Source organism: Schistocerca gregaria, chromosome 8 (genome assembly GCF_023897955.1).
Source record: "Schistocerca gregaria isolate iqSchGreg1 chromosome 8, iqSchGreg1.2, whole genome shotgun sequence".
NCBI classification, from domain to species: domain Eukaryota; kingdom Metazoa; phylum Arthropoda; class Insecta; order Orthoptera; family Acrididae; genus Schistocerca; species Schistocerca gregaria.
This window is the reverse complement of record NC_064927.1, coordinates 157,537,199-157,559,614: the sequence shown is the minus strand read 5'-3', so window position 1 is coordinate 157,559,614 and position 22,416 is coordinate 157,537,199. Positions and strand designations below refer to the sequence as shown.

At 40.1% G+C, this 22,416-nt stretch overlaps 1 protein-coding gene across 1 annotated transcript in view; it reads left to right on the top strand.

Moving 5' to 3' along the window:
• Positions 1-14,098, top strand: part of LOC126285085 (odorant receptor 46a-like) — an 81,398-nt gene extending 67,300 nt beyond the window's left edge. Inside the window, exon 7 of the mRNA XM_049984409.1 lies at positions 14,027-14,098. Coding sequence (XP_049840366.1) covers positions 14,027-14,098 — 72 coding nt within the window. The remainder of the gene's footprint in view (positions 1-14,026) is intronic.
• Positions 14,099-22,416: the final 8,318 nt, after the last annotated feature.

Genomic DNA, 22,416 nt, shown 5'->3' with positions numbered 1-22,416 from the left:
TTTTCCCTAGTCGTGTCTATTGCTTCTTCCAGCATCCTACTGCGCGAACGAGAGTGCGTGTTACTTTGCTTAGTTGCTGTCCTTTTCTGTTTTCCTACTCGGTGTGCTCTCTCTCACTCAGCTACTGCAGAGCTTCAGACAGTGCTGCCCGTCTGTCTTGTATCACCGTACTTGCTGGTCCGCCGCTAATAGTGACGTAAGCAGCCTATTACATCAAGGTGGTTGAACTCTGTTAAAATTTTATAACTTGGAACCCATATTACTCTGTGCCGTAACACATCCCACCCCTTTGTTAAAATTCTCCCCAATTTTCAGCTTCACTTGTTCTTAGTTAGCCTATACATTCTTAAACATTAATTTACATTTCTCCTTGTGCTAAGTTACAATGGAATATTGAGTCTTGGTTGATTCTGCTATACTTATCTAATTGCAGTGTTTTATTTTCAGTTTCCGTCTTATAACTAGGTTGTGTTCATTTTACTGGCATTTGGTGGTTTGCTATTTCACTTGAGTGTACCATATTACGTTTCAGACAGAAGTAGATTGCACAAATAAATATCAGAACCAAGTTTATGCTCATGGTTGACAAACTGTAAATAATTGTCTTTTGCCTATGCTATTCATGATACCGTTTCACATACTGCAATATTTGGTTTACTGAGATTTGTTGGTTTTCGAAATTTATCAAGTCGTCTGTCGAATGTAGCGAAGTTGAATCAAACGAGTTGTTGATAAAAGTTAGGTTTTGGTGGGATAGAATGTGTGAAGGTTTCTCTGGCCAATACAACATTGTTCTGGACACGTTAATTAGTATTGTACCCGTAATGGTAATTGGAAGATGAAACTGTCTTCCTGCTATCTCGCATCTGGTCCCATTTATTAGCAATCCGTTATCTTGTAGTTCTAACTGTACAATTCCTGTAGATTTTCCATTTTCGTAACAAGTAATCATTACTGTTTCTGACGTAACATACAATAAAGCCAGCGGACTCTGATTCGCTTCTAGCTTCCCTAAAAGCAATTACATTTCACGTGACTTTTGGTTGGTTTGTATTTCCCTTGCTGGACAAATAATAATTCTTTCCTGAATGCAATTGCTGAAATCCGCTCCGGACATGACAACATGAGCATCTCTTTTCTTACAAACTAATACTCCTTCTCCTTTTGTTTGATTTTGGATAGGGTCCGCCTTTAGCAAAACACATTTTTTCTTTTTTAACCCAAACATGTTTCACTGCAGTTGTAGCATCTTCAGTGGGCTTTTATTTTCCATCTGTTAAAGATAAAGAGTGTTCTTTGCTGTTTGTATACATGTAACTATTAATTTTTAAATCGTAATTACAGATATTTGGAAAATCACATAAATTACGAATTCATACCTTTTTACCACATGGTGTGGTTTTTCTGATATGTTGTGTTTCTACAGTGACCGTTTTGTTGCACAGTTTGTCATCTGCAACCACTTATACCTTAAAGGGGACAAATTGTTTAAGCCAAAAACTTGTTATTTCTATATCTGAAATTATTTAATTCTATGTGTGTGTCTATTTACAAAATGTTTCACTTACATTTTCCGTTTAATCATCTTCATCACTCCCAAACACTATGTATTGCGTTATCACCGTCACCATCACTGTAACTGTTTCACTGCTTTATCAGCTGTAAAAACAAACATGGCGGGCAGTGGAACAATTGAAGGTGTAAAAACAAGATGGCTCACAGTGGAACAACTGAATATGTTCCTGGCAGTTGCTCTGAATCTTTCAGAGGTGTTTGTGATTTTGTTTTCTCTCTCTCTCTCTCTCTCTCTCTCTCTCTCTCTCTCTGTGTGTGTGTGTGTGTGTGTGTGTGTGTGTGTGTGTGTGTGAAAGGGTTCTGTTCTCTGCCCTCAAGGAATTATTAGACAAGACCAACCAACCAATAGAGCTCTCACCCCGCCCCCCCCCCCCCCACACACACACACACCATCCCCTCCCCCCACACTGAAACACGCTCACTCACACACACACACACACACACAAAATAAAAATAAAATAAAATAAAATAAAATAAAATAAAATAAATCCCTAAACCTATTGTCACCTTCTTTCTCTCTCTCTCTCTCTCTCTCTCTCTCTCTCTCTCCCCCTTACACACACACGGACACCATCGTTCTCATTGACCTGAACCGTCCTCCTCTACTTGGAGCTGGGGCTCCGGTATTTAAAGAGCTCTCCGTAGTTCTGTGACGTGCGGCTTACTAGCGATGACCGCATGTAGCCTTGGCATTCTGCAACCCTTGCTTTAATTTTCTCTTAGCAGCTAGTTAAATTGGTCTATGAGTATTTCCCCTGGCCGTTTCTATTGCTTCTTGCGGCATCCCGCGGCGCTCACGAGCGTGCATGTTATTTTGCTTAGTCGCTGTCCTTTTCTGTTTTCCCGCTGCGTGTGCTCTCTCTCACTCAGTTACTGCAGAGTTTCAGACTATGCTGCCCGTCTGTCTTGGGTCACTGTGCTTTCTGCTCCACCGCTAATCGTGGTGTAACCAGCCTGTGTTACATCTCGGTGGTTGAACTTCGTTAAACATTTTATGGCTCGGAACTGTGCCATAACAGCAGTATCGCTAACTTCCTCTTTTTAGTTCTCTGATGGTTTAGGATTGTCTTCCTTATCATGACGTGGTATCTTTAACTCAGGTTAACGTGTGCATGCCCGCATTGTAACAAAGTGCAGCCACTTTTTCAACATTTTCATCATGCGAATACTGTGGATGCCCCCGTCTTCCGCGATGTTCAGAGAGCTGCAAGTCTACGTTTCTGGTCTGAAGAACAGCCAAAATCCCTACTACATATCGATTGCTCCTCTAAATCATGACCTCTTAATACTATACAAAATGTTCGAGACTATTTGGAACGTCGGACAAAACGTAGACAATCAACATCCTTGCAATTTGGTAGCTGTGTGGAATCCAATCAAAAATAATTTGCTTCAGCTAGATATGGATTACCTAAAGAAACCTGTAGTCTCTCTTTACCGCTGAAGTAATGCCATTACCACGGCCAGTGGCTTTGCTGCACGGTATGAGCGTGACGTCCTCCAGCAGTGACAGGCAGTTTGTTGTCCGGTATGTCTATCATAGAGTTACCCATAAAGATGTTGCCTCACTGTGTTTAGTCAGTAATACAGTAAATGAAGGTAGATGATAATCTAATAATCTTGGGGTATTGGGATGCTGTAACGCTGTGGTGGGGCAAGGAACTGAGGAAGGTCTTACGGGAAAATACATAGTGAGTTAGGAGGAAAGGTACATGTTTGAGGAGTGATAGTATTAATGATTCATATACTCTTGCAAAAGTTTCCGGAGTAGAACACATTAAATGTACATTGTTTTCTATTTTCTGTGTTAATCAAACTTTGTCATTGTAGTGTGGAGGAAGCTGAGAGGAACAATTTAATACAGGACACTTGTGGTCTATCAAATCTGAAAACTATTTTGCCACAAAAACTACCTAAGCTACAGCACACAGGTCTCGCGATAGGTTTTCACTATTCCTGTTGGATTACATCTTGGTCAGAGATTCGATATCAGGTGTTAGATTCGAAGACTTACCCAGGAATAGGTATAGTCTCAACTCATAATTCAGTAATGATGAAAAGTAGATTGCAATTTAAGACAGTTTTCCAGAATAATCAGCGTGGGAACAGGTAGGATACTGAAGTACTGAATAACGAGGGAACACATTAGGTACTGTGAAAATAGTTACAAAAGTAATAAGTACAGTTGAAAAGGAAGGATATCTGTAAAAAGGGCAATCACATAAATTGGGAAGACAAATACACGTACAAGGAAGGTAACTGCGAATAAACCTTGGGCAACACAGGAAATTCTTCTGTTGATCGACGAAAGAAGGAAGTACAAAAATATTCAGAAAAAGACACAAATACAACAGCATAAAGCGCTTCGGAATGAAAAAATAGGAATTTCACAGAAGCCAAGACGAAATGGTTGCTGGAAAAATGTTGAGAAAATTAAAAAGAAATGACTGTTGGAAGGACACATTCGACGCACAGAAAAATCAATACAGCTTTCGGTGAAATTAAGAGCAAGGGCGTCAACGTTAAGAGTGCAATATAAATTCCTCCGTTAAATGCAGAGGAGAGAACAGATAGATGGAAGAGTGCACTGAAGGCCTCTAAGACCGAGAGGAAGTGTTTGAGATCATGAGAGAAGATGAAATACTGTAGGAGTCAATATGGAAGACATACGGGACCCAGTATTAGAGATGAGAGGACCTTTCGGAGACTCGTTATCGAACTAGACAGGAAAATTTGAAAAACATTGACAAGGACGGTATGACTCGTGTTAAGATAACGAGATAGAACAATTAGGTACTTGAAGAGCTTTTGTTTTTGTATCGTCTTCTGGCTGGTTTGAAGCGGCCTGCCATGAATTTATTTCTTGTGCCAACACTTCAACTCTGAGCAGCACTTATACTTCCTCAGTCATTTGTTGGCTGTATTCCAAAATCACAAACGGGTATAAAGGAAGACGAAAGGTGCAAAGAACAGAAATTTGCCATAATAGGCCCTGTTTACAAGAAAGGAGGCAAAATGGAATGTAGTAACCGCAGAAGTATCAGCTTGCTGAATGTAGCCTTAGGAGATTACAAACATTCGTAGAGAACAACATACAGGGATACAAATATGGATTTCGACAAAACCGATAGACAATAGATCACATTTTCAATCATAGAAAATGTTTTGAAAAACACTGGGAATGTGATAAAGGTCTCTGCAGAGCGTTCGTCGATTTTCAACGTGCATGCGACGGCATCCACAGGAATAGCCTATACAATGGACTTCAGATCTCCTGGGAAGCTAGTGCAAATGCTGTAAACCTGTCAGGATCAATCAAGGGGATCAGGGTGTTTCTGCGAGATCACGTCGAAAAAATAAAAGACTAAAGCATTTAAGGCATGTCTCATACAAGGGGACACTCTCATTTGTCCTGTTCAGTGTCATGTTATAGAAAGTAATAAGGGAATGCAAGCAATAGAAGTGAGCTTGAGTGCAGATGTATAGTAATTTCAGTTGTCTCGCATATAGATAATGTAGTATTACTAAATGAATCAAACCATGAGTTGAAAGAAATATTCCAGAAAATGGACAGCTATGCACAGAAGATTGGACTAAAGGTGAATCGGGACAAAACGGAGTTCATGCGATTAGGACTTGGGATATCTGTTTACCGGTGACAACACCATAGAAATGAATATCAAGGAAAGAACAGCAGTGAGAATGAAATTCATGTATTCCCTCAGAGAGATACTCACTTCGAAATAAAAAACACAGCGAACACTAAGATGAGAACATATAATACAGAGACACGCTCAGCAGCCATGTACGGTTCAGAAGCATGAAGCATGGCCAAACGAGAAGAGAAAAAAGTAAATAAAATTTTAAAGGAGATATGCGGACCGATCTTAGATAAGTGAGAAGGAGGAGGAAGAAGAACGACGAAATCCACCTCTTGATCCAACAACCAACAGTCCTACAGACGCTGAAGAAAGACAGGTGAGGACCGCACTTGAGGCAAAACTGAACACCAGACGCCTTACAGCACGACCAATTCAGCGCTGGATGGACGACTTGGCGATGGACCTGACAGCCCTGCGGATTGAAGACACCTTAAGGAACCGAGCACAAAACATAAAGGAATGGAGGCAGTTTGTGGTGGCAGCAAATGGTGTGCAGGGCCAGTGGTCACTGAATTATATGTATGCGTGTATGAATTTATGTATGTATATGTATCCCTAGAAACGTTGGAACACGTGAGGCAATACTGACGCTACTACTTATCTTAGAAAATAGATTAAGGAAAAGCAAACCTACGTTTCTAGCATTTGTGGACTTGGAGAAAGCTTTTGCTATGTTGACTGGCATACTCTCTTTCAAATTCTGAAGCTGGCAGGGGTAAAATACAGGGAGCGAAAGGCTATTTACAATTTGCACAGAAACCAGAAGACAGTTATAAGGGTCGAGGGGCATGAAAGGGAACCAGTGGTTGGCAAGGGAGTGAGACAGTGTTGTAGCCTATCCTCGATGTTATTCAAACTGTATGTTGAGCAAGCAGTAAAGGAAACAAAAGAACAGTTCGGAGTATGAATTAATATCCATGGAGAAGAAATAAAAACTTTGAGGTTCGACGATGACATTGTAATTCTCCCAGAAACAGCAAAGGGCCTGGAAGAGCAGCTGAACTGAATGGACAGTGTCTTGAAAGGAGGATATAAGATTAACATCAACAAAAGCAAAGCGAGGATAATGGAATGTAGTCGAATTAAATCGGGTGATACTGCGGGAATTAGAGTAGGAAATGAGTTTTGGTATTTGGGGAGCAAAATAACTGATGATGGTCAAAGGAGAGAGGATATAAAATGTAGACTGGCAATGAAACCGTTTCTGAAGAAGAGAAATTTGTTAACATCGAGCATAGATTTAAGTGTCAGGAAGTCGTTTCTGAAGGTATTTGTATGGAAGTAAATATGGACGATAAATAGTTTAGACAAGAAGAGATAGAACCTTTCGAATTGTGGTGCTACCGAAGAATGCTGAAGATTAAATGGATAGATCGCGTAACTAATGAGGAGGTATTGAATAGAATTGGAGAGAAGATCAATTTGTGGCTCAACTTGACTAGGAGAAAAGATCGGTTGGTGGGGCACATTCTGAGGCATCAAGGGATCACCGATGTAGCATTGGAGGGCAGCGTGGAGGGTAAAAGTCGTAGAGGGAGACCAAAAAATGAATACACTAAACAGATTCAGAAGGATGTAGGTTGCAGTAAGTACTGGGAGATGAAGAACCTTGCACAGGATAGAGTAGCATGGAGAGATGCATCAAAGTAGGCTTTGGACTGAAGACCACAACAACAACATGTATGTATTCCAATATTGCAAGATCTGATACGCTGGACAACCGCAACTAAGAGGCATCCTAATTAATGTAGAGAGGGCCGCTTCAGTTCTAGTAATATTTAAACTACAGTCGGTTTCTGGATTTTAAAATACCATCTTCAGGTGTATGAAAGTGTATTATTTCGTAATGCATAACATGCGGACGGCCCAGTCACTGCAAGAGATCCACATATTGCGTGTTGGCGGAAAATGTCTGCCGCTGGGCAGGCTGAAGGTAGGAAGGCCAACCATTTCCTACCTTGCGCAAGCCCAGCGGTAGACACTTCCCGCCAACACGCAATGTGTTGATCTCTTGCGCTAATTGGCCAATCGGCGTGTTTTATATTACTAAATACTACACTTTCATACACTTGAAGATGGGATTTTAAAATACCGAAACCGGTCCTGATTTAAATAAATATTATTACAGCGGAAGAGGATCTCTCTAAATTAATTATTGTTTTCCCCTGACAGCTCCATTTTCTACCATATATGCCATTCCATGATGTCTTAACACATCTCCTATAATGCTGTTCCTTCATCTTGTCAGTGTTTTCATATATTCCTTTCTTCGTCGACTCTGCAGAGAACCTTCACACTCCTTATTTTCTCTAATGTACAATGCTGTGCCCCAAAGATACATTCCCAGGCATTTTTTCCTCAAATTAAGGCCTATGTTTGAGACTAGTAGACTTCTTGTAGCCAGTAATGCCTGTGTTAGTCTACTTTTTACGCCCTACTTCTTTCGTCCGTCATTCGTTAAGCTATGTAGCAGAGTTACTTAACTTGTCTATTTCATGAACACCAGTTTTTATGTTGAGTTTATCGCTAATTTTATTTCTGCTATTCCTCATCACTTTGTCTTTCTTCGGTTATATAATATGTTGTGTTCATTCCATTCAACAGGCCCTGTAATTCTTCTTCGTTTTGGCTGCGGATAATACTGTCAATAGCGAATCTTGTCACTGATATCCTTTCACCCTGACTTTTAATCCCGCTCTTGAATCTTTCTTTTATTCCCATTATTGCTTCTTTTGATGTACAGATCATACAGTAGTAGAGAAAGGTGACATACTGATTACAATTTTTAATCCCAGGACTTTGTTCTCGGTCTTCCATTTATGGTTCTCTCTTGGTCTTGTACATATTGCATATTATTCGTCTTCCCTATAGCTTACTCCTATTTTTCTCAGAATTTCGAATTTCTTACATTTTCCAAGGCATTTCCTTGGTCGATAGATACCATGAACATCTCTTGATTTTCTTAACTATCACATTCTTTATCAACCACAACGTTAAAACAGCCTGTCTTGTGCCTTTACCTTCTCTAAAGCCAAACTGGTTGTCATCCAACAGAACTTCAGTCTTCTTTTCCTTTATTCTCTATATTACTCTTGTCAGCAACTTGGACACATGAGTCCTTAAGATGGTTGTGTGACAGTTCTCGCCCTTACCTGTTATTTTTGTGAAAATCTGATGGTAAATCTCCAGTCTCATAGATTCCATACAACAACTTGAATAGTCGTTTTTTGACGCTTTGCCAATGGGTGTAGAAATTCTGAATGAATGGACTGTACCTCATCTACCATACGTGATCGCAGCTATTGAAAAGCTAAATTCTGTCTATAACACTGTGTATCCTATGTCTGCTTCTGTCACGTGATCATAAAAGTTCATCCTCGTAGGTGCTCTTCCCATCTATCTGCTCTCTCATCTTTGTTAAACAGTGGAACGCCCATTGCACCCTTAATGACGACGCCCTTGCAGTTAACTTCATCAGAGGATTCCTTGTATTTTCCATATACTGACTAAGTCCTACCATGATCATTTCTTTCTCGACTTCTTTACATTTCGCCTAGGCTCCCCTGAACTTCCTACTTATTTCATTCGTAAGTAATTTATATTTCTGTATTCTTGTTTCTCTCTGAACGTTAATACAGTTCTTTTGTCAACTAGTCCAACTACTCCTACCGTTACCCAAGATGTGTTTGCTCTTACATTCCCTGTATCTATGTTTGGCTGTCAACGCTTGTGATTTCCCTCTTTAGAGGAGTACGTTCCTCTCCAACTGAACTACATACTGCAGTTTTCATGATCGCAGTTATCTACAGCCTCAGAGAACGTCAAAGGCATCTCATCTTTCCTCATTTCTTTCGACGGTGATTCTCTTGAAATTCAGTCTCCCTATCATCTGTACTATATTGTGTTCTTGGTCTATATCAAATTAAATAATTTCTGGCTATAATGTAATCCAGCTGAAATCGTCCCGTGTCTCCAGGCCTTTTCCAATAGGTCTACACATTTCCCTCTTGCGATTTTTGAACAACGCAATTACTATTACTAGCTGAAATTTATTGCAAAACTCAATTAGACTTTCTCCTCTCTCATTCATGCTATCTAGCACATATTTCCTCATAACTCTTCCTTTTATCTCTTTCCCTACTACCGCGTTAAAATCCTTCAAGATTATTAGAGTTATGTCTCTTTACATACCGAATTACCTCGCCTAGTATGGCGGTGCATGTCTCCCGCATCGTCCCCTACGCTCCTCGGAGTATGGGACCTCAACATCATCATATACCGAATTACCCGTTCAATACTCTCACGTCTTTTCTCTATATCTTCATCTTACACTCTTGACGTTGCCAGGTACACATGGACTAATGCTATTGACGATATCAGTAAACACTTCCGGGCTAAATTGCCGTGGTCGATCTGTAGAACTTCTTCTCCCTGACTTTTCGTTCTCAACTACGGAGAACAACTTCCGAGGCGAGTCGACGACTGGCTCCTAGCAGCCAGTCGTCGACTCACCTCGGAAGATGTTCTCCGTAGTTCAGAACGAAAAGTCAAGGAGAAGAAGTTCTACAGATCGACCACGGCAATTTAGCCCGGAAGTGTTTACTGATGAAGACGCCGGCCGTGAAAGCCTACATGGGATGCTATTGACGATAGTTTGCTGTCGGTCCTGATGAGGACAAACTTATCACTAAACTGTTCACAGTAATTCATTCTCTGTCCAAATTTACTATTCATAACGAATCCTAGTCCCATTATACAATTTTCTACGGCTGTATATTCAGCAACCAGACATTCTTATCGACTTGCCACTTCACTTCACTTGCACGCATTAAATCTAGATCTAGCCTTTGCATCTCTATTTTCAGATTTTCTAACTGCTCCACCACGTTCAAACGCTGCGACTCGTGCCTTTCATTGGCGGTTCGGTACTGGAGATCAGAATCGATGGAGAGATCATCATGAACTTTTTTTGTTTCTAATTATAAGCTAGGTGTCCTGTGGGTACGTCTCTAACGCAGAAGTTTCCACTGCCTTCTATATCCCGGAGTGATTAATCATTGCTGATCCTTCTGCTCTTTCGGTGCAGTTTCCCAACGAAGAGCAAGTGGCTGCCCTGATAATGTCCATTACTCACCGTCGTTGAGGAGGCCTTTGGCAGAAGGAATGTGACTACTTATACCGGAAATCTTCGGCTGCCGTTGTTGGTAAGTCTTTTTCCAAAATTTAGGCAGTGTCAGGGGATTTCTTATCAAAGACACTACCCCCAGAGCAGAGGTGAAGTTTACCGAGAGGTGTAGAGGGTAAAAATTATAGGGAAGGACTGTGATCGGCGTATATCCAAAAAGCAATTAAAAACGACTGGTACAAATGCTGACCTGACGAGTAACTGAGGACTTTGGGTTCAAGAGCTGCTCGGAGATGAAGTCAGAAGTTTGATGACCCAAAAACAATCCCTGGAAACCTTAGGAAGATCAAGGTTTAACGTCCGGTCGATGTCGTGGTCATTAGAGACGTAAGAGCAGCTCAGGTCATTAAGGGGTGGGTAAAATAATCGCCCCGCTTTGGTATAGTGAAACTGAATGTTGTAAAATTTATATGGTGACGGAAGTGGGCGAAACGCCGTAATAAATGAATATATTATGCAGTCTAGAGGTTTTATGTACAAGGTACTCGTGATGACTGTAGACTCATTCAGGACACGCAATGACGGAAAAAATCGCAACACAAAGAAACGATTAATGTGGAGCACTGAAATTTCGGGAATGCATTTGTCTGGGTAACATATTTAAGTGATTACACTGCAAGATCACAGGTTAATGTAAGCGAGAGATAAGCCATTGCAAATGTTGAATGTTGGTACTTTAGTAACTAGAGTGACCACCAGAATGTTGAATGTCAGCACACAAGCATTCATGCATGGTGTTGTACAGGTGCTGTACGTCAAGTTTTGGGATGGAGTTCCATGCCCGTTCCACTCGGTAGGTCAGGAGAGGGAAGGTTAATGCTGGTTGCGGATGACGCTGGAGTTATCGTCCGATGATGTCCCATATGTGATCGAGTGGAGATAGAGCTGATGATCAAGCAGGCCAAGGCAGTAATCGACACTTTGTCGAACCAGTTGTGTTGCGATACCGATATGTCGGCGAGCGTTATCCTGCTGGAAAAGACCCCCTGAAATGCTGTTCACGAATGACAGCCGTAGACTAAGTGCCCAAAAATGTCTTTAGATTAAATTATGTTTCTTGAAAAAAAAACGTTTAAGCACCCACACAGAGAGGAGGAATCCAAAGGGTATGTGATGTCATTTGAGTGATTATTGAGTGAAATTTTGTAAAAACTTGGCAGTATGAATCCACCTATCATTTTCTCGTTCTACCCCTTTTGACCTGGATGCGTGCACTGATTCTGCTGGAAAGGGTGCCGTGAAGCCATTGCATTGTCTCCTGAGGCAAGCTAGCACACATCTGTTGTAACTGGTCTTTGATTACTCTGAATACTGCCACTAGGACGTAGTTGGCGTCAGAGATGGAACACACATGTTCTGTTCGGACAGATCTTAAGGATCTTGCTGGCAAGGGGAGAGTGCCTCAGCATCACGCAGACATTTCATGCAGTAACGTGTCAGGTGCAGACAAGCATTGTCCGTTTGAAAATTGGTACCACGATACTATCGCGAGAGAGGTAACACATCCATGATGTATCGCTGTGCCTTCAGAATTCCCTCAACAACTACTAGGTGAGTTTTGAATTCATACCTGACGGTTGCCAACACTACGACGCCAGGAGTAAAACCACTGTGCGTCTCCAAAACATTGAGAGAAAGGGATCTCTGCCAAGGTCGTCGCCATACTCGCCGACAAAGGTCATCTGGGGCAGTGCACAACCGCGATTTATTCCCGGACACTATGCGACGACGTTAATCAGTAGTCCATGGTTCCCGGCCACACCATCAGGCCCATTACTTGCTCTCGGATGGTAAGCGCAGGTGTAAAGGCGTTACGATTTGCTTGGTGCTCAATACGGTGATCCTCCCTTGTGGCCGACCGATACCTTGACGATGAGTACGCGTGCCCTCACGTTCCGGTGCAGTCCAGCGTAGCGCCACTGCCCACCAAATCTGATTACCGAGTGAAATGACCTGTCCTCCAAATGGAGACATACAAAGAGGCCTCTTTCAAAATCTTTTCAACTGATAACGCTGGCTCACATGAGTACGTGGCATCTTCAAGTCCTTCACAGTAATCACTCAAGATCTAACGCTATTCACGGACCTGACAGGCCCTACCAGGCCTGCTAACAAAACGAAACACGGTCGACACAAATATGCTTTGTAGTCACTCTACTGGTCGCAGGGAATTGCAACTCTAGTCATTCATATAGCCGGAAATGGTGTGAACATTTTCGAAGTAGACACCTGGCCATACCTTATGGGCGTTTCATTTTTTGTCAAACTGTGTATTACTTAGCAAAAAATAATAAAAGGTATTTTTTTCACGATCTGATATATTAGCTACAAAAATAGGTCTAACATTCTCTATAGGCGCCGTAATGTAAATGATGAACTACAAATTTTGTTACTTTCCTTAAAAATAAAGTCATAATCAAATACATTTGAAAGATAAAGAAAACTCGTAAACTATATTATTGTCAATAAAAAGCACAATAATCTCATTATAGGTATCCATATACTGGGTGATTCCAGCTGCCCCTACTGGTGCGTTTTATGCAACTCATAACGCCTTGACAATCTACACGAAAGATTTTCATGTCCTCTCGCTCGCTATGTGTAAGCAATTAGTCCTACAGCAAAGACAAACAGAACCTTTTTGTAGGAAATTTATTGTAGTTAAATTTTGCTCCAGGTTGTTTTCGTGGTAGGGCACGGATAGCGCGTTACTCCACAAAAACTTGTCTGAAGGTCACATTCGTACACTTTTCTTGAATAATTCTAAGACTATGGGTTGTAGCAAAAGTATTTCGCAATACAAAATTTAACTGCATTAAATTTCCTCCAAAAATATCCTGTTCGTTTCTCCTGTATGACTAATAGTTTCTACACAGAGCGCGAAAGAATACAAAAATCTTACATGTAGTGTTTGAAAGCATTGCTGGTTCCATAAAATCCATCGGTAGGAGCAGCTCAGTCACTCTGCGTACAGACGTGCGTATTTAGTATCAAATTTTTCTCTGGTTAAACAAGGGTGACAGTGCCGTCTCCTCCTGCAAAACATTGTAAAGCCATAAAGCGTAAGCAAGTAAAACTTTCAAAATACGAGAAATTATCAGAGATCTGTATCAGATGGGACTTACAAGGTATATTAGAACATCAAGCGAGTAAGGGAGCAAATCATGAAATATGCTGCAGAAGACAGCATATGCGTTTCTTGCCAAGGGGAAAAAGCAAAGAAAAGTCTAAAGAGAAGATCTTTGGCTGATCCTATAAATATCAGAAATGATAGGAAGCCTGTGGAGGTCCATTGGTTCCATCTGCAGAACTTACTTAGGAACACAACAAGAATCGACGAGTCTTGATGGTATTCGTGAAATGCTATTATCTTATGATGTCGGTTGAGCAATGTCATGATGTAGCTTGTCTTGTTCCACCGACAGGTCTACCGATAATTTTCCACCATTCGGAACAATCATTGTCGTACTGGACGAGACTCGTCCATGCTTTTATAAAAGTTATAGGCACAGCGCAATTTCCATTTCAATTTGAAATTATTACCTTGTTAATATCTTGCAATAATTTTACTTTTAACCATACCAGTAGTATCATTTTGTTGCAGATACTTAACGTTTCGTACAGCCTGTTCAACTTCATGTACCAGACGGATAAAAGTGCGGCATCACGTCACTGAACAGTCTAGTGTCAGCAAAGAAGAGGCACAATGAATGGCATGTAATTATTTATGTTTCACTGCCTGTATAATCTCGTCACAAATAAAAACAAGCCTTAATCATTATCCGCTGGATACTATAGTATTGGTAAAATATACATGAATTGTACCTTTTTCCTGTATGTATATCTATTCATAAATTTTAGAAAATGTCATCTTCCAGTGCTTAGCTATTAATTTAATGACATCATCATAATCTTCCTCTGAAGCATTTTCACTGTAACCTATCGTAATTATCACAACCAGTTGGCCTCGTTTTCTGTTATTTATTTCGTGCAGTGAATGCATTATTTCGTGGAATGCTTGAATTCCCGCCTCGCGCAGGGGTCGGGCACTCCACTCGCTCCAGAGGGCGCGGCGATCGTCGATTTGGCAGAGGCAGCTCCTCGCTGAGCGGCGCGATCAAGCGGATGGCAGCCAGTGGAGCAACAAGCAATCACAACAACTTCTAGCCAGTTCTACCCTCATTGGCTGCTGTGGCAGACAGTCTTTAAGTAGGGGGCCACGACACGCGTGACGTGCCACCTGGGCTTGACCACCTACCAGAGTTCCATGCTCTGGGAGTTGACCATCGGGCAGTGGGGTCTCGAGCACTGCTGGCAGTTGGCTGCCGTTGGTGTATGGAGTACGGGACATCTGTGGTCATCGTGGAGCGGCTTGGGGCCTCAGTGGAGCAGGCATTTATGCAGAGGACAGAGAGTAGTCGTAGTACATGACTGGTGTGGCAGCTTTCGAAGTGGGAGCCAGCGCCTGGCCATGGCTATGCCTGACTTGCCTTCAGTGAAGTTTCATGTTTGACTTGCTCGCCAGACTTTTATATCATCAGTATGACTGTTCCATGGGAATGCCACAGCGAATGCAGTTAAATGTAAACAGATAAGTCGCAAGGAGTTAGAATCTACTGGTCTCCTACTGTGAAGAACTGGTCATCTGCGAATGCAACTGTGTACAAAATTTTGTCCCCCACCGCGACTCCCGTGCCTTTATATTTGTTCCTCTAGTGCTTCCTCCACATAAAGTTTAAAATAGTGTCAATATTGTAGCACTGCATTGCGGTACACGTTTTGCAACAGAAAACTCCAGTGACACTGAATTTACTATTTTGACAGTATTCAGACAATCTCTGTAGAACTATTTAACTGGTCTGATGTACGCAGTCAACGCTCCCTATTCTTCATACTAGTACACAAATTATTTTCTGGCACCGTATCTGGCCTGCCGCAGTGGCCGAACGGTTCTAGGCGCTTCAGCCTGGGACCGAGCTGCTGTTGTGGTCGCTACCTCGGGCATGGATGTGTGTGATGTCCTTAGGTTAGTTAGGTTTACGTAGTCCTAAGTCTATGGGACTGATGACCTCAGATGTTAAGTCCCATGGTGGTTGGAGCCATTTGAATCTGTACCGTATCTGCAAATCCAATGGGTGTGTATCCCTCTAGTAATTCTCTTCTGTATTACATACCAAATACGAAGATTCCGTCAATACATAAACACACTGGTCTAAAAACATTCTTACTTCATTTATTATAGGCTCCCTCCCGATTCTTTCTTTTAAAATTCTCTCACGTAATTGTGCTAGTAATGGCCCCAGTAATTACACAGTCGTACCTATTTGCACTCTTACTGAAGTAATAACATAACTTTTTGCATTTCCTGAGCATTGGGTTCCCTTTCTAACATGTATTATACATCTGGGCAAATACTACCATTGGACCTGCTTATATTGACTGTATGTTTATTCCATCCAGACCCAGTTGTTTCCCATTTTTTATATGCTTGACAAGTTAACAAATTCTTTGCAAGGTCAACTATCATGTACGTGGAGGTTCATCCCCTTCCATCGAATTTAACACTGCTTGTATAAAATTCTCTCTCTTCTCCGTGTGCATGGTCTGGTAACAGTATATCCACTCCTCCATCCTTTTTTCTTCGGCACAGTAACGGTAAAATTGTGGGAATAGCAAAAACACAAGCATTTCACAGTATTTGGCCTCTTTGTCCGAATACACAGCAAGTACAAAATGAAAAATAGCTTTCAAACAAAACTAACTTAATACAAACAATGAAATCAGAGTATAGCCCTCAGACTTCATAACTGAGCATTTATATGTTTACAATAAAACCAAATACATCTGCTAGCCATTCCCTCCAGCACCTGCTTACTCTGCTGCCAATCAACTAGAATATTATCTAAGTAAAAGCAATTACAGTTTTCTGTACAAATATACAGGGTGTTTCCATAAGAGAGCGCAAAAATGTAACAGGACATAGAACATGGAACAAGCTGAGGTGGGGAACCTGTGGTCGCAGAAGCCAGCATAAGGAGTTATGGAAGTACTTGTCTACTGCTTTGTCTAGCATTAATGTTCCCCAGCTTATTTACAACTAACATGCGTACACGTTTACGCATACTGTGTTATTTATCTACATGTGCATTCTTATTTCCTGCTACAAAACAAGGAGGACGAGCCTGATTATGCATGATGCAGGTTTCGTTTACTTTTCCAGAAGATGGCTCTGTTTTGTCGTATTTACATTATCTCATTACAGAACGTACTGTATACCAACACCAGACCCATTCATTACTCATTGTATATCTTTAAGTATTTATTTAGTTCGTTAATCTGGGTGTAAGATTGCCCAGTGCAGATAGAAAATACGCTACAGTTTGTTTTTTTTTTTTTCCTAGTAGAGAGATGGTGGAAATTTGATACGGAATTGTGGGTCTCAAACAGTGAAACAATATTAACAAGTACATGTAGTGAAACATTGCAAGCAACTTGAAATATTAAAAGAAGGTGGCATTCTTAAATTTCCCACTCTAGCTGTAATAACTTTATTATTTCCAAATGATTTTGTGATGCTGTACAAAATAGAATATATTAGCTCTATATTCTCCTCCCCCTCCAAAAATAAAAATATAGTGATGTCAGCATAAAATTATGAGAAATACGATTACCTGCAATGTAAAATCTTGTCATGTGTATTGAAGCGGCAGCATTTTTAAATTTGTGTCTTCTGTTAGCGTTGGTTCACGAATACTGTGTTGTTCGTTTGACAGCTTGACAACTTGACATTTACAAAGGTATTATACTCATCGAAGAGTGAAGCTAAGCATGGAATAAGAGAAACATTTATTTGAGAAGAGTTGAAAACTTAGTAAGGAATTAAATAGAATGGTAAATAAAACAAAATAAGGAAATGTTAAAATATATTATGAGATTAGGTTAAATTTTAATTTTCATGTTATTGCGTAGATGATTTTCGACTGGTCATTAGCAGAATGTTACTGCAGTTATCGAGAAATTTTTTGTTCTGTAGAAACGTTCATTCATTAAGAAGTTTATTTGGTTGGCTTTTTGAATAACTGAACATTTCTACTTATTCTAAGATATTCGTTTGCATCCCTTTTCTTAGCCGCATGCAAAGTCTGTAGCTTTTCATTAATGTTTTTGGACATGTGTTTGTTCCTTAGCAGATTTAGTGCAATGGCACTTGTATTGTTTTCATTAGATTTTTGTGCTCTTCGAAACATATTCAAAAGAATCTACCACCCTGACCGATGTGTAATTTGTCACATTGTTAAATCCAATTTTGTAATTCCTGGCTTATTAAATGGATCTTTCGTACTTATGGGGTGCCTTATAATACTACTAATATTTTTAATGAACGTCAATCTTCTGAGTACCCACAAATTCAAGAGTAGGTCCAAGCTACAATTTGGGAGTGGATCCACAGGTACTATGTCTGGAATAGTGTCTGGGGGTTAATTCACCCAAGCTACATAAGGGTGATGTTTGGAAGTGTATGAAACTGTGCTACATACAGGTCAGTATTTGGCAGTGGATCCACCTATGTTACACACAGAAAAGTGTCTGGAGGTTGACCCACTAGCGTTCGTCCAGAGCAGTGTTCAGAAGAGGATCCACCACACTACATCTTGGATAATTTATGGAGATGATCCAGCAGCATTACATCTGTGGTGGTGTTCAGATGTGGATCTACCATTGTTGGGTCTGGACTGCGGTCTGAAAAGCTCCCCCCCCCCCTTCTGACAATACACCAACACCACAAATTTAATAGTGCTATTGGGCTAGGTTTTTAGAACTGGATTGCATCTACAAACAATTGTAAATCCTGTGACTGGAAGTACCATCATGATCATGTGAAGGAAAGTTCTGTCATCTTACGTCCTTAGATAATGTAAGAAGCTTTAAAACAAGGCTCTCTAACATAGTAGATGTTTGGGAAGCAGGGGAGGTATGTCTTTGAAAGTCTGTCTCTAGTCAGTCAAATGTTATGACTCGAACTGTTTTCTTGTACACAATGGGAATACAATTGCTTCATCGCTTGAATCAGCATTTTTGGGCATTTTAGTGCATGATCTGTGAGTAGGGTTAGCTCATCCTAACTATAGAACATGTAAGGCGTGGCCCACAGCCCACATCATCTGATAGTGGGTCATTTGCTATTAGGCAAGACCCTGAAAAACTGAGTTAAGCTGGATTCTTTCATAATGGTAACTTAGATCAAACCATGTGCTTTCAATTTTGTGGATGGTTGAAGGGTTAGGAAGAAACGAATAATCCATGGGTTGAACATACTCTGTTGTTTTTTAAATATTTGTTTGTGATTCTTGAACTGGATAAATACTTTGTACGTAACATCTGTCACAACGAAGATGACAGAGTTATTACACTGAAGGTGGTATCAGTACAGCATATGACTATGAAAGCTTTTAACAATTCTTACCTGTGTACAATTTGTTTCCAGGAAGAAATGGGAGTGTTTGTGCTAAATGTGTGTCTTGCCTTTCTTCTTGTGCTGTGTACTGCAAACCTGAATCAGCCACAGTAATAGCATTTTTGACTAAACGACAATTTTGTAAGAAATATAATTACCTTGTTAAATACTTTTATTTACTGTTAATATACAATGTCCAAAATAAAGCACGTTCATCAAAATATATTTCTTTTTTTCCTGTTTCAACCACACATAGGCCAACTATTAATGTGATATCTATGACTACACCATGATGTTAATTAATCCCTCGAAAAAAAACCTGACCATTAAACTAGCATGATTTTAGTGTCAAGAAGTGGAGCTGTCAGACAATACCATAGTTTTTCGATATGGGCAACCCACATATCGTAAAAAACATTATTTTATTCCCCACATAGTAATTTTGTTAAGTTATTTGGGCCTGTACTACACAGTTACATGTCATCATCTGTTACTAAATGCTTTGCAATGTGAGAATGGTGCAGCATTCATGCTGGTTTCAATTCGGTACTCCTCCCCACCGCTTCATACTGGTGTGGGCTATCATCAATGGTAGATATAACCTGTGGTAGGAAGGAACTTTGGGTCCATAAACCGACTAGTTCACCTAGTCATCAATGCAATGTTGGTATTCAGAAGTACGAGATGGTAATTGATGCAGAAAGTGTACCGCACTGTAGGAAGTTTCACTCAAATAGAATGGAAACAGTTGGGTGATAGACCATCGTCTGTCAACAGCCAATTTATCATCAAGTACAATCCAGAACAAATCAATGTCAATTTTTTTTCCAGCAGCAACAATGTCAACACCAGGAAAGGCAGCAGCAGTAGCTGTCTTAGTGCCTTGATAGTAACCAATTTTGGCAGCACAGCACGTAAACAATTGGATCAGGAGTTGACACATACTGTCCTGTTAGCATAACAAAGACACACAAACATCTGTAAGTTACACAATACATTTTGTTTTTTCTTGTGACCGAATAGATCAACTAAGTGAAAATGTGAAAATTGTATTCAGTAACATTGTGAATAGTATAATAAACATTGCCAGTGTAAAGCTCCCAGCTGGATACAGCGTAGCTGCACGCAGGGATCATAACATACATGCTGCGTTTACCATATATAAAAACGATTATTTGACAGATACTGTCATATGACATACGGTTTTTATGAGAGAGGAGGAAAACTTAGCATGTTTAAATGTCTGTAACTGTGAAAAAATGTAACAAACTGTTATTGTTTTAGAAGTTACAGTACCATCTATATTACTATACTTTTCCTCATAATACATTAATTCAGCTCATACTTTTTGTGGATAGATACAGTTGCTAGACTTAACACAACTTCCACACAATCAGAACTGGGAAAATGTTATAGGTTACGTTTGTCTGCCTATAGTGTCAGTTACCTCCTTGTAAACTACGTGGAAATCTATGTTAAGCATCTGATTCCAGTGCTCTGCTGCAGTACTGACTATTCTCCACAAGCAAATTACATTTCATAATCACGAGTATGGAAGTTGGAGATATATGTGTTAGAAGACAGTAGTTCTAATGGAGTATTTGTTAACAGCAGAAGGCAGTACTACACAGCGATATTATGCTAAAGAAAAGGAAACTAACAGTCAATTATAAAGCAACTTCTACCAAAAATGGACCTGACAGGGAGACGATCTTTGTTACCACAAATTCTGAGACAGACAACATAGGTATTATACATAAGATCTATATTAAAGGTAGGGAAATATATTTTCCTCAACCTAGGACATTTTTAAAGTAATATACCATCCACTGATATTCTGCTTCCAGATGGATAATATCTTAAGGAACCAACATGCTGAGCATACTCGCATACATCTAGTACTGACGATGTTCCTGTCATACACTTTGTCTGCAAGGGTAATAAGAACATATGTGAGTTTTCTGGTGCAGCAGTACACCTTCCTGATCAGCAAGTCCAAGATGAGGTTATATTCTCTTTCAGTCTATAGTTTTAATTTTACATATATGTACATATATCAAACAATACAAGTATTGTGCAGAAGTCTTGCTGTATGTGTTTAATAATACCTATCAGTATTTACAGTAAATCCTCTGCTAAGTGCTATTGTTATGTCGTAAAGAGATATGTACCCATTCGTTTGCTGAAGTTCTACACATAAAAATATAAGTGAAAGAGTTGCTGACATGCATCCAGGAAGATGTTTGTTCTGTCTGCCTATAGTTTTAATTATTTAAAGTAGAAATCACTAACACAAACTCATATAGTTACTGTACTCTTATAAATAAATTCAGTATGAAATATTTCCTCCAGAGGGTGCATAAGTGTAGCTTCCATAAGGATGCTGAGTGTTAACCGGTTGTGTCATTCTCTAACAAATCTGTCTGGTATAAAGTTCTCATACTGCAGGGCAAAACCCTAGATGAGGACAGACAATATTAATAGTTTGATAGATATAAGTATTTCACAGTTTTACCCACTGTTGTACAGGAGGCAGTAGCACTTATGCACCATATGGCCGATCTGGTATACATACACAAACCTAAGATCAATCAGTTTCCTTCATATGTATTCTGTGGAACTTGCTACAGGAAAAACTCACAAAGGACAATATACCAGGTTGAGGCTTCTTAATAACAACAATTAGCTTGTTAATAACAACAATCAGCTACAAATGTAATGTTGGTGGCGTAAACTTATGAACACATTGTGAGTGTTGGGCATTGCCTCCTGGCTGTCAACAGGAGCGTCAAGACAGCCATTTGTTATCAACACTGGGGTGGGAGACTTGATTGTCTGTGCACGTATGGTCCACTTCCCAAACCCCTCTGTAGCTACTGACCATGCCAAGAGTCTTTGGTGCACTGTGTAGACGTAGTTCCTCAGTTAACCACTGGAATCAGTAACAAGCTTATAATAACTAAGTAATGCACTGTGCTAATTGTTAAACTTAAAATTATTGGGACATTTGTGTGTTTGTTTAAGTAAAGGAATGTGGAGCTAACTGCTAAACATATAAAGTGGGTAATTCGAATACCAAGGGAAAATCGGCAGAACTGCAACAAGCAGCCCCAAAACGTTTAGTAGCAATGGTAGCTGATCATATGTTGGAATGCTTGCATGAAATTCCTTCGGCCAAAATACTCTGCTTCACATTGCAAAAATGAAGTTGTAAATACTACATCAACTGTAGTTTTAAATCCTGTAACATCATCATTGCCTTATAAATCAAAGTAATGAAGATAATTCAGCATTGCCTGGCCTCGAACAATGCCCCATCTACCTGTCTTGTTTTTCACACCATTTTAAGCATTACAATTGGCTTACAGAAACTACAGAAGATGAATGTGACTGTCCTCACCCCAAACTAATAAAACAATACCACACTCGACTGCTTTCTTTTTCCTGTCATGTTTTACGAGATTCAGATGACCGCAGAAAGTGTTCGCAGGATATCTGGCAACAATGCAGACTACAATGATATACCCAGCATTAGGAAG